The 14,369-nt window shown below is 37.0% G+C and overlaps 1 protein-coding gene across 1 annotated transcript in view; it reads left to right on the top strand.

The window, feature by feature from the left end:
- Positions 1-793: 793 nt before the first annotated feature.
- LOC107554337 (glutamate receptor ionotropic, kainate 5-like) overlaps positions 794-14,369 on the top strand; it is a 40,494-nt gene continuing 26,918 nt past the window's right edge. Inside the window, exons 1-8 of the mRNA XM_016236820.1 lie at positions 794-917; positions 1,900-2,064; positions 4,417-4,595; positions 5,087-5,140; positions 9,577-9,738; positions 10,370-10,522; positions 12,711-12,815; positions 13,676-13,783. Coding sequence (XP_016092306.1) covers positions 794-917; positions 1,900-2,064; positions 4,417-4,595; positions 5,087-5,140; positions 9,577-9,738; positions 10,370-10,522; positions 12,711-12,815; positions 13,676-13,783 — 1,050 coding nt within the window. The remainder of the gene's footprint in view (positions 918-1,899; positions 2,065-4,416; positions 4,596-5,086; positions 5,141-9,576; positions 9,739-10,369; positions 10,523-12,710; positions 12,816-13,675; positions 13,784-14,369) is intronic.

Below are 14,369 nucleotides of genomic sequence, written 5' to 3' on the forward strand. Positions count from 1 at the left end.
TGTTTGTATGTGTGTTAGTGAAGGGCATTGAAAAAACAGGCGTTATGTTTAAAAGTGACATGTTTGTGCTGCTTGTGAACCAAAATGGTCAACGAGGAAGCCTTTAATAGCTTAAGTGGGTGATGCAACACATGGACAGAGTGGTGTGGACAACAGCCAAGTTAAACAAAATCGAGGACTATGTCTGGAATGAAATAATACCATACTGCTTCCTGCAAGTTGTGTATCATATACTGTGAGCGGAATATGCATTATTCAATGTGCTATCTTGCAGCATTGTTTTCACATGTTTTCACACTATTTTACATGATTGCAATGAATAATATTAAAATGTTGCATATTTAATTCAACTTCTAGCATCTAGTTATCTAGGTTGTCATTTGGTTGTTTTTATTTTATTATGTTATGCTGTGTGTTGTTTTTTTAATCTAATTTTATTTATAAATTTATACTGCACATTTTGGATAATGTAGTCGGTCATCCAGGCATTTAACCATTTAACACATACATACAAAAAATTTATATGTAAGGTGCTATTCTCAACATGCTATTTTTTTGTTTTGGGATGCACAAGTCTGTATTGGAATTGTAACTATGCATGCTCATTTCCCCCATTTTTACATTTAAATTACTTTTGCATTCATCTAACACTCACTTATAGTTAAAGGAACACTGAGTTTTACCGTTTTCGAATCCATTCAGCCGATCTCTGGGTCTGGCGGTAGCACGTACCTGCCCTCCAGGTGGCGGTGCAGGCAGCCAGACGACCTTTCTCCATGAGGAGCAGTGGAAGATGCCGGCTCTGCCAGCGCTGCTGCTGTCGATTCACCTCCTCGTCCTCCTCCTGCTGTTGCTTCTGCTGACCATGGCCCCGTCCTCTCACAGCCAGGTGCCCGCTCTCTCAGCCGTCAGGATGGGTGAGAGTCCACCACTTCCTGTTAGAAAACACACAAAAGTGCATCTTTGCATCATCTCTCCGTTTCTAGGTGTTGCTTTACTGGTCCAAGTCAAAACTATGGGATCATCTTGCCTGTTTTATCATAGGAAAACCTCCTCAGAAAGCCACATAATTTGAGGTATCATTCATGTCTGTAGCAGAAAAAGTGCTGAGAATGGTGTCAGTGTCAGGGGTAACAGTAATAGTACTGCTGGCCTTTACCTATGCAACTGCGGCACTAACCTAGTCCACTTTCTAACCATTAAGAGGTCTAATTCTGCCAGCTTTATCTACAGAGGCTATTTGAAAAATAAAACACTTTTTATTTTTTCGGTTGCATTGGTCTCCTGATAACCCCAATGTTTTTCTTGTAATGGAGGCAGCAAGCATCAGCGTGAAGTCCACATTTATAGTGACTACGAAGCTTGTTCTTGTTGTAATGTTTAAACGCATCTTCTGAAGTACTGACCTACTAGGCTTAATCTTTTTCAACTAAACACCTGTTATGCAGAGCAGAGAGCGAGAGGCGATAATCACAGATAAGTATGTTAGGATCATTTTTCTTCAATTTTTTTTTTTTTATCAAAAATAAAATTAATCCGTTTAGAGCAGAGTTCAGGCAAAATTAGACAATATTATCGGATTCAAGTAGGAGCCTTGTTCAAAGTATGATGTACTTGGCTGTTGCTTCACAGCATGTGACTGATTGCTTCAAGCATCAGCCTGTTCGTCTTGATTATTGCGAACAATAAAGCATCAATTAATCCCTGGGAAGCCTCCAAACGAAATGCGCTCAATAGCACAATCTAATCAGTTAACATCACAACATGCAACATTCGTTGCAAACTTGCTTCTGTACAGTCATGATGAGTAACTCCATCTTTTTGCAATAACAAACGCGACTTCAATCATCAGCATCAGAAAACAGGAATCAAAACAGAGCTTTTTCTGTTCCTCTTCAGCTGCTATTTTAGATGATCAGTCAGCGTGTGGACGTGGAGAGCGGTTGGCATTGGCTCTGGCCCGAGAAAACATCAACAGTGTGATGGAGGGCCCGTCACGAGCCCGCGTGGAGGTCGACATCTTTGAGCTGCAGAGAGACTCTCAATATGAGACTACAGACACAAGTGAGTCCAACAAGCCCGACTACACACACACTGGTACTCGCATCAAATGGCATTCACAATTTGACTTCTGTAATGTGAAGTATTTTGAATGAAACGTTAACAACTTGAATGAAAATCCAGCAAGAACAAATTGTAGGGTGGGACAGGATTTAATTGGAATTTGATTGGAAAATGTGAGGATGCTTTTTGAATGGAAAATCAAGGCTAAAGGTTGATTTCTTTTTGTATTATTATTAAAGGGGTCATATGATGCGATTTCAATTTTTCCTTTCTCTTTGGAGTGTTACAAGCTCTTTGTCGTCACGTGTGTTTGCCGCAAGTCTCCTTCGTCGAATCCGCCGCCTGCGCCGTTCTCAAGCCCGCCGCATCTTCTCACTCTAGCCTTCCGGCCGTTCCTCACTCTAGCCCCCAGCCTCTGCTCACTCTAGGCCGCTGTGTGTGACGCTGTGTTTAGTTGTGAAAGCGAAACTACTTTGTTTGGCCTTCCAAAAATGGACACGACTAGAAATCAGTGTTTAAGTTGTATTTACAACACTGTTCCAGAACACTTCAACCCAAATATTCTACTACAATGCCGGCTGTTCTGACTCACAAACTGTAAGTACTTTTTTTATATTTAAAGAGTTTTTATATTTTATATTTTTTATATTTAAAGCGAGTTTTTTGGGCAGTGTAGAGTAGGGCTTGTTGTTTGTAATTTCTCCGATTACAAATGCAGACATGGTTTTATGTTTATGCGGCGCGATGCAACGCAACACGTAAAAAGACAGTATAAGTCATTATAATCCATAATTATGTCCCCACTGGATGCAACGAATGCCTCGTTTATAATGGGTATTCATGTTTTTGAATCATCGCTCCGGCCTGACACGGCATCATCAAAATATGGTAGGGGCGTAACATTTCCGTCTCACGCTTGAGGTATTCGGCCAATCACAACGCATTGGATAGCTGGCCTTGGCATGTTAGAGGATGCTTTTTGATTGGAAAGTCAAGGTTGAAAGTCAAGTTTGGATTGGCATTGTCATTTGCTTTTATACCATGGTTTGTCTGAATACTAAATTCTGATTGGCTGGCATGCATTAAAACCGTTTAATGCACAGGTAGTTCCAAGTCAGTTTATTCACTGTTCTATATTAATGCGCTGCTTTCATTGACACACACACCACACAAATCACTCGCACAGAGACAGACAGAGAGAGAGATCAGAGATCGTGCTGCGCACAAACAGAAACATTCAGGAGCACAGAAACTTGTTGCCCCAAGACTTTTATTAATAAAATATCTTACATACCCAATAGCATGGGATTTTACCATATGTAACTGTTTAACTGTTAAACTATAGTCACGGTTGAAGGGACTGGAAACAAAAAGCACATCTGGCTTTCAGGTGATGTCAGATGTCAGAAGAAAAGTGCTATTCAGATTCAGATATACAGGACATCACTTTGAGGATTGTGTCAACATGCAGACAAATTTGTTGACTCAGCTTAATGAGAAGTAGTTAGCGCACTAGAGTGAAACATATGTGAGCCATTACAATGCTGACTGCGAGTTGATCTCTCGTGACTTGCTGATGCGAGCAGCTCTCGCTTGATTGGTATGGTCTGGGTAATGGTGCTTTGGTTTTATGCACCACTGTTTACTGCTGTTTGCATATCTGCACTTATCCCATCCTTTTCCATATAATCATCACAGTCTGTGCTCATGTTAATGTGTAAGCGAGCATTTGTCTGTTTAAGATGCAGGTGGTTAAGTTTGTGCAGAGTTAGATGTGTTTGAGTTCCCTGCGTGCATTAGCATGCATAGATGTGCTCATCTACACATTGGTTCTTTATCGATGTGGATGTACGAGAGAGCATGGATACCACCACACGGAGTTTATTTTTATTTTTTTTTGAGAAAGCACTCTTTCATCACTTCACCTTGCTGTTATCGTTAGCCGTGCATCTTGTTGACTGCTGTCCAAAATCAATGGAGTCACCATATGGATTTTGCGGTGGCTAGGGCACAAATTTATGTACATATGGAATTAATTTATTGGCTCTCAAAGTCACTTAATTCGATAGTCACTGACTTTAATACGGAGAAGCAGGGTGGAAAGAAACGTAAGGTTTACTGCAATTGACAGTTTATGAAAGTTGTTAAAAGGTTTTAAATGGTTACATGACATTTATTTTAATCACAACATGACATATTTTTGCTGAATGCCCATTCTGATATGCAGTCATTGTAAAAGAATTCTAATAATATTTATGAGAGTTTTACAAATTTTTCACAAATGCCCAGGAATATATGTTGACAATGTTTTTATCGTCGAATAATGATTTGGAATTTTATGCTACATCTCAGGCCTGCTGCGATTGGAGGAGCTTGTGCGTCACTTCCTTATATCCCGGGAAACACTCTCAGTCAGAATGCTTGATGAAAATTTGGACCCCACCCCCCTGCTGAAGGAAATCCGTGACGACAAAGTTGCGACTATTATCATTGATGCCAATGCATCAGTGTCAATACTAATATTAAAGAAGGTATGTGTGCTCATATAGGCGTCCAAAAGTCAGAGGCCACTGACAAAGATTATTATATTTTGATTTTTTTCTGTATTATTAATTTTTCTTTTTAAATACAATTTGATGAGTTTAAGTGAAAGAAAATCTTGGATATTTACAGTATATATAACAATATTTTATTTTCTCTCAATGTTTTTAAATACAATTTGATGAGTTTAAGTGAAAAAAAATCTAGTATATTTACAGTATATAATATCATATGCACTTTTAATGTAATAATGATTATTTTATGTCATAACTTTTATCCTTGACTTACAATTTCCAAAATACTTAAATTGAATTTAAAAGGGATTTTAAATACCGGATTTGTTTTTTCAGACTTTTATATTCAACACAACTGAAAAACAGATCTGGCATGACTCAACTGTGCCAATGTACAATAGTTTGACTTATGATTAGATTTCTGATATAGCTACAGCATATCTCTTGCTATTTCTCCCTCTCTCTAGGCCTCAGAATTAGGCATGATGTCAGCCTTCTACAAGTACATCCTCACCACAATGGTAAACAACCTTTTTTTCACTTTGACCAATGACACACTACCCTTTCTCCCCTTAACCCACTTTCATCCAGTAACAGCGACTGCAGGCTTGGCCATTGACCAGCTCATCACTGATGCACAGCGCATGCATGCCGTTTATCATCATCATCGTGGATGAGGTGGATTATGTCATTGTTTTGAGGTCGCATATGCTTCTGTTGTGAGCTCAGGATTTTAATACGACTGTTACAAGTTAAAGTGAAGTAGCTAAAGCATTTGACCTTGAGAGGCAAATTGAATCATGGAAGATAAGATTTGAGACTGTCCAAATATATTGGTTCTTATGGTCTCAGTAAACGGCAAATATTTCATATTGAAAACATTTAGAGATTACAGATGTTTGCATTTTTTTTTATTTCTTTCTGGATTTGGGAGGGAGCCAGAGCTCACTCTGCAGGAAGTCAGCAATTTAGCTGAGCGTGTGCCAACGAAAAAAGTCTAAAGATACAGGAGTATGAAAGAAGATGAGCTGAATTACATTTTATTGTGATTGTTTCATTTAGTAATGCACCATTTTTAAGTATCATTATGGCATCATAATGAAATGTCTATGTACATTTTTCATTAAGTGTGATTAAAATGAAATTCAGTCCATTTCTTTTTTTGCCTCTCTATCTTAAAACCTCTCATTTGAGCTTTCAAATTCAAGCTTAGTCTTTTATTAATATGACGTTGGCAAGCTTTTTCCTACGAACAGGGACAAATGCAGACAACCTCCAGGCAATACTGCAAATGTATACTAGATCCTTTGGTGGCTGTTGAGTGATGGCTTTCAGTAGCAGTCTCTAAAATTAAGTCTGCGTATTGAATGAGGTCATTTTCTTGTCAGTTTCACATTGTCAGCAATCTAATTGAGAGCAGAGGGAAGATGAAAGATACTTATCAAGCCCTTCAAAGGCAGTAACGTTATCTGTCATACCTCCATTCATAAACTCTTCGTCAAGCATCCTCAGGAGGAATCAAAAGGCCTAATGCTGCTGAAGGGGTCAATGACAGAACAAGAACATGTGGCTTCACTTGAAATGCACCTGAAATCTAGAAGGTCTTAAAGTGTTGGGAATCTTCTTGGGCATCAATATACAGTATGTAGACATATTGGGAAGCTCTTTATGAATAACGGAATGGGTGTCTTTATACAGTAGGTGGAGTTGGATCCTCCTTCAGCTGCCATATAGATGGCAGCGGCTTGTGATAAATTATCTAAAAGCTGCTATGCTCGGGCACCAAGTGATGGATTCACCAATAGCTTTCCTACTGCTGCTACACGACTATAGAAAAAAGTCTTTGTCGACTTTACCATTGACAAACTCACTGCCTACTGTACCTCTTGAGATTATCCACTTGCCAGTAAATAACAAACCACAAGAGCTGATTGATTTGATAGACAAGATGAAAGGCTTGATACTCAAGGACTGCTAAAATAATGCCTTTTCTAAAATAATTTGAGCCAATTTTTAATGTTTTCCTTGAACGTTCCCAGTGGGCACCACTTACGTTGAGTGGAATTCTAGCTGGGTTGAATATTGCCTTCAGTAAATTACTGTTTATTTATGGATGAGGGCTTTCCCAATCCCGTAGGGAGCAGCGGTATTTGCAAAAACTCTAACTGGCCAGGCAAATATAGCTATTTTAAAAACCCATAGACCTTTTCAGAATGATATGTAAATATTGCATTTGAGTTAAGCACACGTTTAGAACTGCACGATTAATCGTTAAAAGATCGCGATCGCGATCTCGATTCAGACAACCACACGATCTCATTTCTAAATGACAACGATTCTCCCGTGTCTATTAAACCTTTGACAAAGTCTTACCGGATCATTCAAATCTGCGTTCGCACTGCCGCCGACACACAGAGCAGTTAGCGTGTTTGGTTAAGAAACAGCTTCACAAACAGTCTTTTCAACTACACAATATTATTTCTGTTGTACAGTCATTCATAATATCCCAGAAATACTGGGATGAAAGTTTATAATTCAGATATAAACATTGATGTCTATGGTAGCGCGACCAAAATAGAGCAAATCCGCGTTTGAAAGTAACTGCCACATAACGTTTGTGTCGATTGCATTGTTTAATTATTGTGAAAAGTGACTTAAAAATGTATAATTGAATGAATAATTTATTCAAGAGAATCGTTCAAAAACGCTGATTCAACCAGTAGGTTTATGAGTGAGTCGTTGAATCATTGATTCAAACATCTTTTTCAAAATTTGAATATTAAATTGGTGTATTAAATATATTTTAAATACATATTACACTACCAGTCAAAAGATTTTTTACGTTTTTTAAAGAAGTCTCTTCTGCTCACCAAGCCTGCATTTATTTGATCCAAAGTACAGCAAAAACAGTACAATTTTGAAATTATTTTACTTTCTATTTGAATAGATTTTTAAAATGTCATTTATTCCTCTGATTTCATAGCAACATTTATCTTGAAATATAAATATTTTGTAACATTATAAATGTATTTATCATCACGTTTGATAAATTGAAAGGATTCTTGCTAAATAAAAGTATTAATTTATATAATCCCCCTCCCCCCCAAAAAAAATACCGACTCCAAGCTTTTGAATGGTATGAGTGTATAATGTTACAAAAGCTTTTTATTTCAGATGAATGCTGATCTTTCTATTCATCAAAGAATCCTGAAAAACTTTACTCAAGTGTTTTAAATATTGATAATAATAATAATAATAAATTTCTTGAACAGAAGGTCAGCATATTACAGTGATTTCTGAAGGATCATGTGACTCTGAAGACTGGAGTAATGATGCTGAAAATTCAGCTTTTATCACAAGAATAAATTACATTTTAAAATATATTCAAATAGAAAGCAGTTATTTTAAATAGTAAAAATATTTCACAGTATTACTGCGTTTGCTGTATTTTGTATCAAATAAATGCAGGCTTGGTGAGCAGAAGAGAATTCTGTAAAAAACATAACAAATCTTTTGACTGGTAGTGTATATTAAAATGGTTAATACTTCATTCAAATTAATTAAACACGTTTAAATAGACTGCAGCAATAATATTTTACCACACATTATTTTGTTTAGTTCAGAATCGTGGGAGAATCGTGATCTCTATTTGAGACAAAAAAAAATCGTGCAGCTCTACACACATTAATGAAATCACTAAACATGTGTAATACAGTTTTATACTGTTGTATGCACTGTAAAAAAAAATTATTATGTTGAGTGTCACTTGCATCCATTTCTGTCATTTCTATCCAGATTTTCAGAGATTTCAAATCAGTATATTAGTATTTAAATTGGCTATTAAAGTTTATTATAAAAAATAAAGTGGTTGAAAATTTTGTTTGATTTTACTTCAAATTAAACGTATGTTTAAGTTTGCAATCTCAGAGGGTTGAAGTCACACTATAGCATTATAAGCCAAGATAAGACAAATCAGTCTGGATGAATGCAGTGATGGCATTGCAAATAAGTCAAACATATGTTTCCATTTTACTTTTAAGAGCTCTTACTACTTAGCTTTACTGTGTTGCAGTGTTAATAGTCTAAAACCACAAGTTATTAATATTCAATAATTCCGTTCTCATATTTTCACCAGTAGCCTATATGATAGCCTATACTCTAAAAAAATGCTGGGTTAAATGCAACCCAGTGCTGGGTAAAATAGGGACAAACCCAGCAAATAAATAAAATATGAACTATATTCTCTCCAATAGGCAAACTATTACAGCACTTTTACTATATTAATAATACTTTTAAATACCGCTGTAATTAAAGGAACATCGCGCCTGTTTTCGGTAATGAGGAAAGGACTGTGCATGCGCACCAAGACAGACTTGTGTGTCAGCGCCACTGATGGTGACCTAAAAAGTGTTCATTTAACACAAAACCAAGAATTAGCTTTTGTAGTTGTTAGGTAAAGGTTTAATTAAACTATTTCTCAATGGCAAAACCACAGCATTGTATGTCCACAGTACTTTGGTCTCTCTCTCTCTCTCTCAGGATTTCCCTGTGTTTTTGTTTTTGTTTTTAAATATTGCAAAGCAAAAAAGAAGAAATTACCTTTGTTAAGCTTTACTTTAGGTCAAGTCTACATTAGTAGGAAACATAGAATTGTTTATGACAGTAAAACAAATGTTGAATTGTTGTTTAAAGGGCTTATAAAGGCAAGAATAAAACACAAATTGATTTTTTATTCACATATGGAAAAACTAGGAGGTTTGAAGGGGTTTGGAGTGTAGAAAAAAATGTGCTGTACTGAAATAGCCTAGATGCGTTGCTTTTTGTTGAAGAATTTAAGTAAACTGATGTGAGGTTTGTAACGGGGAATGTAATGTAGTAATTTGTATGTTTGGTATTCTTTTCATTAGATTTTTGTATTAAATAAAGATGTTATAATCTCTCTCTCTCTCTCTCTCAGGATTTCCCTCTGTTGAGGTTGGATGATGTGGTAGATGATCAGTCAAATATCATTGGCTTCTCCATGTTGAACAGCAGTCATCCTTTCTACCTAGAGTTCATCAGGAGTCTAAATCTGTCATGGAGGGAAGGTTGTGACCTCAGCCCCTACCCTGGTCCAGCGGTGAGCTTACAATGATTCACTTTCTAACAAAATAATATATGAGAAACATTGCAACTCACAAATATATTAATCAGGGGCAATTCAGCTTTAGGACACAAGTCCTTTATTAAGCCTACCTGTATATAAGCTGTTGTGTTACTTTACGTGTGAGAGGTTATGAGTTTGTTAACATTTTTAAATCAAGCAATTAAAACGTCATCTGTCAGGAGATGTATATGAGTAACGCTAATGTATTTAGTTACGTTTGCATCGAAAAATGCTTTTCATAATTTCAGTAATTTGATTGACATTCCATTTTGCGGAGATTTGCTTAGATGGGGAAAAACTGCCAACTGTAAACCATAGTAGCTACTAAATCTATGGAATAATGAGATGTTATTTCTGCCAGAAGGCTTTTTCCAATGTGTCCAAATGGGATGTGAGCCACACAACGCAATTTATGAACCTCTGTTAGGAAGACAGTTGCTGTAGGGCTGTAACAAACGTGAAGTCTCCTTCTCCCCCTAATGACCTCATTTGCTGTCTTTCTCAATTCTGCCTTCCTTTATTCTCTTTTTCTTCTTCTTTCTTTCTATCTTCGCCTCGGCGTGTCTCTCGTCTCATTTCTTTCATGCTCTCTCTCCACCTACAGTTGTCATCTGCACTGATGTTCGACGCAGTGCATGTGGTGGTCGGAGCGGTGCGAGAACTGAACCGCAGTCAGGAGATCGGAGTGAAGCCTCTGAGTTGCACGTCTTCACTCATCTGGCAGCACGGCACAAGTCTCATGAACTATCTGCGCATGGTACGTGTCGCCATGGCTACCCCGTTGGCAGCCATTTTCTGACTGCTGCATTTGATGACTTTAGTGTTTAGTCTTTACGGCTTTTGTTACTGTATGTCACTTTGATGCTTGTGTCGTCTCTGATGAGCTTTAGAAGCCTAATCAGCAGTGTCCTTGTTTTAATCTGGTTTTTATGTTGATGTGATCCCACTTGCCGCTGCTTATTGGCTTTTATAGGCTCTGTTAAAGTCAACATGAAATTGAAATTGACCTTATTTACTTTCTCAACATTAGATCCCAGTCTCGTTGCGCACAGTTCATCAGTGCATGTTATGGAAAAAAATTATTTGTAATCTTTGCAGCGGCCCGATAAACAAGATGCAGAGAGTTTATGACGGTTGCTTTTCAATCTAACCCTTGGCTAACGCATTATTGTGCATTAAGTGTCGCCGAACATCATTTAACATCATCAAGAAACATTTAGCACAGTTCAGCACTGTGAAGCTATGCAGAAAACACTGTGAAACTATGCAGAAAATGGCAATAACAACAGCAAATGTATCAACTTAAATATATATATATATATATATATATATATATATATATATATATATATATACATAGTGTGTGTGCACTTTGGATGGGATAAATGCAGAGCACTAATTACGAGTATGGGTTACCATACTTGGCCACATGTCACGTCACTATTAAATATACCGTATTGTCCCGAATATAAGACGATGTTTTTTTCTTGGAAATACATCTGAAAAAACGCGGTAGTCTTATATTCAGGGTCTAGACTTTGACATGTCAATAATACACCCACAATAATAGGTGGCGCCAAATACGCATAAAACCAGTGTGCCATGAAATACGTAATGTAATGCGAGTAAAAACAAAAGAAAAAGAAAACCTTACAGCTGTATGAGTCTTGACTGTCACGTTAGCCTGATGGGACCAAACTCCTTTTGTGATTTTACAATGCAAGACAGTACCCAGATTTGAAGACTACAGTAAGATTTAACTTCTACTGTTAATAAGATTTTGGTGGGCTACTATTAGATGGATAGCCTAAATGTCCTAATTCAGATGGGCTACCTGTTTTTGTTCAAAAAGTGTATATTTTTTAAAATGTGATTGTTGGTACATTTTACCAGTTTTTACCATACTTACAAAACAAAAATTAAAATAGGAAAAATATGCAATATGAAAATAACTGAAGACAAAATGTGTTTTACTGAGAAAAAACAAGATTTGGTTTTTAAAAAGCCTTTTTCCAAAAGGTACATCTGGAAAAAGGGGGGTCGTCTTATAATCAGGGTATATAATTAAATATGTAAAATGAATAATTAAATTGAATGACACAAAATTCTAATAAAAGTATTATAATATAATTCAAGTTCAATTAGAATCTTGCTGAATTGAATTCACAGGCCTCATAGGCTATGCTACTACAACCACAAAACATCTTTTTATTTATACAACAAATCAATGATAATTTTTTTTTAATAAATGCGTTTTTTCACAAGTAGCCGGAGTGCTTAATGGCCTGCCCTTGTCACGGAGCCCAGGACAATGTTCCTAGTTGCCCTGTCCATTGACAGCCCTGATGATGACCAATGCAGCATGACTTTTATGTCCTCTGTGATGATTAAACCCAGCCACAGTAATTTTACAACTGACATTAGTTTCAGAGCAATTATTAACTGTGCCCTTAACACCAGATGTGCATTGTTTATTGCAACCTGTCTGAAGGTCTGCTTGTATTTTATTATTTTAATGCAGCTATTATACACTGTGAGATCCTACATGGTGTTTGTGTTTTCTAGTGCACACTTTCATTCATTGTGTCCCTTCATCTGTTTTGCAGTTTGTCCATCACTCCATCATTTCAGCACTCCATTTGGCACCTCCTCTCGTCTGCCATTCTCGGTTTGTCTCCATAACTCCAAGTGTTTACCTCCCTTGCCAATAATAATGAAAACAGTCATTACTTTTGCGATTGCATTTGGTGATGCCGGTGGAGCAGAAGTGACACTTCACCTCAACTTTCTTAATCATCTCAAAGTTTGTCCTCTGGCTGTCTCTCTCTTTTTCTCCGCCTGCGCCATAATTTCTATTCCTTAATATTATAGGTCAAAATTAATGCTATTTGTCATTCTTGTTTGTTACCCTTGGTTTAAATCTCTCTCTCTCTTTTTAATTTTAGATAGAGTATGATGGCCTAACAGGCCGCGTGGAGTTTAACAGCAAAGGCCAGAGGACCAATTACACGCTGCGTATTCTTGAGAAATTCAAGGGGGGTCACAAAGAGGTAACGCGCACACACACACACACACACACACACACACACACACACACACACACACACTGCTCCGGGTGTGTGTTCACGGTGTGTGTGTTCACTGCTGTGTGTGTGCACTTTGGATGGGATAAATGCAGATCACTAATTCCAAGTATGGGTTACCATACTTGGCCACATGTCACGTCACTATTAAATATACCATATTGTCCCGAATATAAGACGATGTTTTTTTCAGCAGAAGTGACACACACACACACACACACACACACACACACATAAACTCATTCTCATGGACACTAATTCTGGATTTTATCCAGAATCACGGGAGAGGTTGTGAGGTCTAATGAATGGGTGGTAGCTGGAGTAATCACCACTTCACTCCTCTCTTATTGATCATAGTATTGATCCCTCACTTCATGCTCTTTTATCTCTCCTTCATCCCCTCGTCTTATTCGCTCAACTCGTTTATTCCTGCCGGTTTCCCCCCTGCTAGATCAGACATGTTTTTAAATGGGTTGCAAATAATTTTATATGATTTAGCTCTTTCAGCGAAGATTTGTTCATGAAAGTAGTCCTAACTGTGCTTAGTCTTTGTTATTATAATTTTTTTATTATTATTATTTAGTCATTTAGCAGACGCTTTTATCCAAAGCGACTCACAAATGAGGACAATAAAACCAGTCAAAACTAACAAAAGAGCAACAATATATAAGTGCAAATGACAAGTCTCGGTTAGCCTAACACAGTACACATAGCAAGGTGTATATATATATATATATATATATATATATATATAAAGGTGGAACAGGTCGTTTCTTGAAGATTATTATTAAGATAAAGCATTTTTGTTTTTTACTTCACATGTGCAGATCGGTGTCTGGTACTCCAATAACACGTTGGCTATGAACTCCACGTCTTTAGACATCAACGCATCTGAGACTTTAGCTAACAAGACGCTCATCGTCACCACGATACTGGTAAGAACTTCTCCAGATATGACTCCGTGGGCCTTGTGGTAGTATATTGGCAGGAGAATTTCAAACCAGAGATAATTGTGAATTATAGGGGTTTTACAGATTTGGCACTCACTGGTACAAGCTTTTCATGTTCAAATCTTGCACATGAACAGGCAAAATCTTTTTAGAGATTGTGCATTAAGGTGTCTTAAATGATATTATGGACTCTATAGATGTTTGTAAAAGTAATGCATTATTTAAAGCAGGGAGGATATGAAAGAATTAAAAAGCCTTGCTTGTCTACACAGAGCATATACAGTGTAAAAATGTTGTTTCTTGGGTTTATGATTGTAAGAGCTTTCTAGATTCCAACTTGAAAATCTCAAAACATAAATTAAAGGGATAGTTCACCCAAACATGAAAATTATGTCATTATTTACTCACCCTCATGTTGTTCCAAACCTGTATGAGTTTCTTTCTTCAGTTCAACACAAAAAGAATGTCGGTAACCAAACAGTTGCTGGTAGCCATTGACTTCAACAGTTTGGTTACCAACATTTATCAAAATACCTTCTTTTGAGTTCAACAGAAAAAATAAATTCATACA

Source organism: Sinocyclocheilus grahami, unplaced genomic scaffold, assembly GCF_001515645.1.
Source record: "Sinocyclocheilus grahami isolate Dianchi unplaced genomic scaffold, SAMN03320097.WGS_v1.1 scaffold498.1, whole genome shotgun sequence".
Lineage (NCBI taxonomy): Eukaryota > Metazoa > Chordata > Actinopteri > Cypriniformes > Cyprinidae > Sinocyclocheilus > Sinocyclocheilus grahami.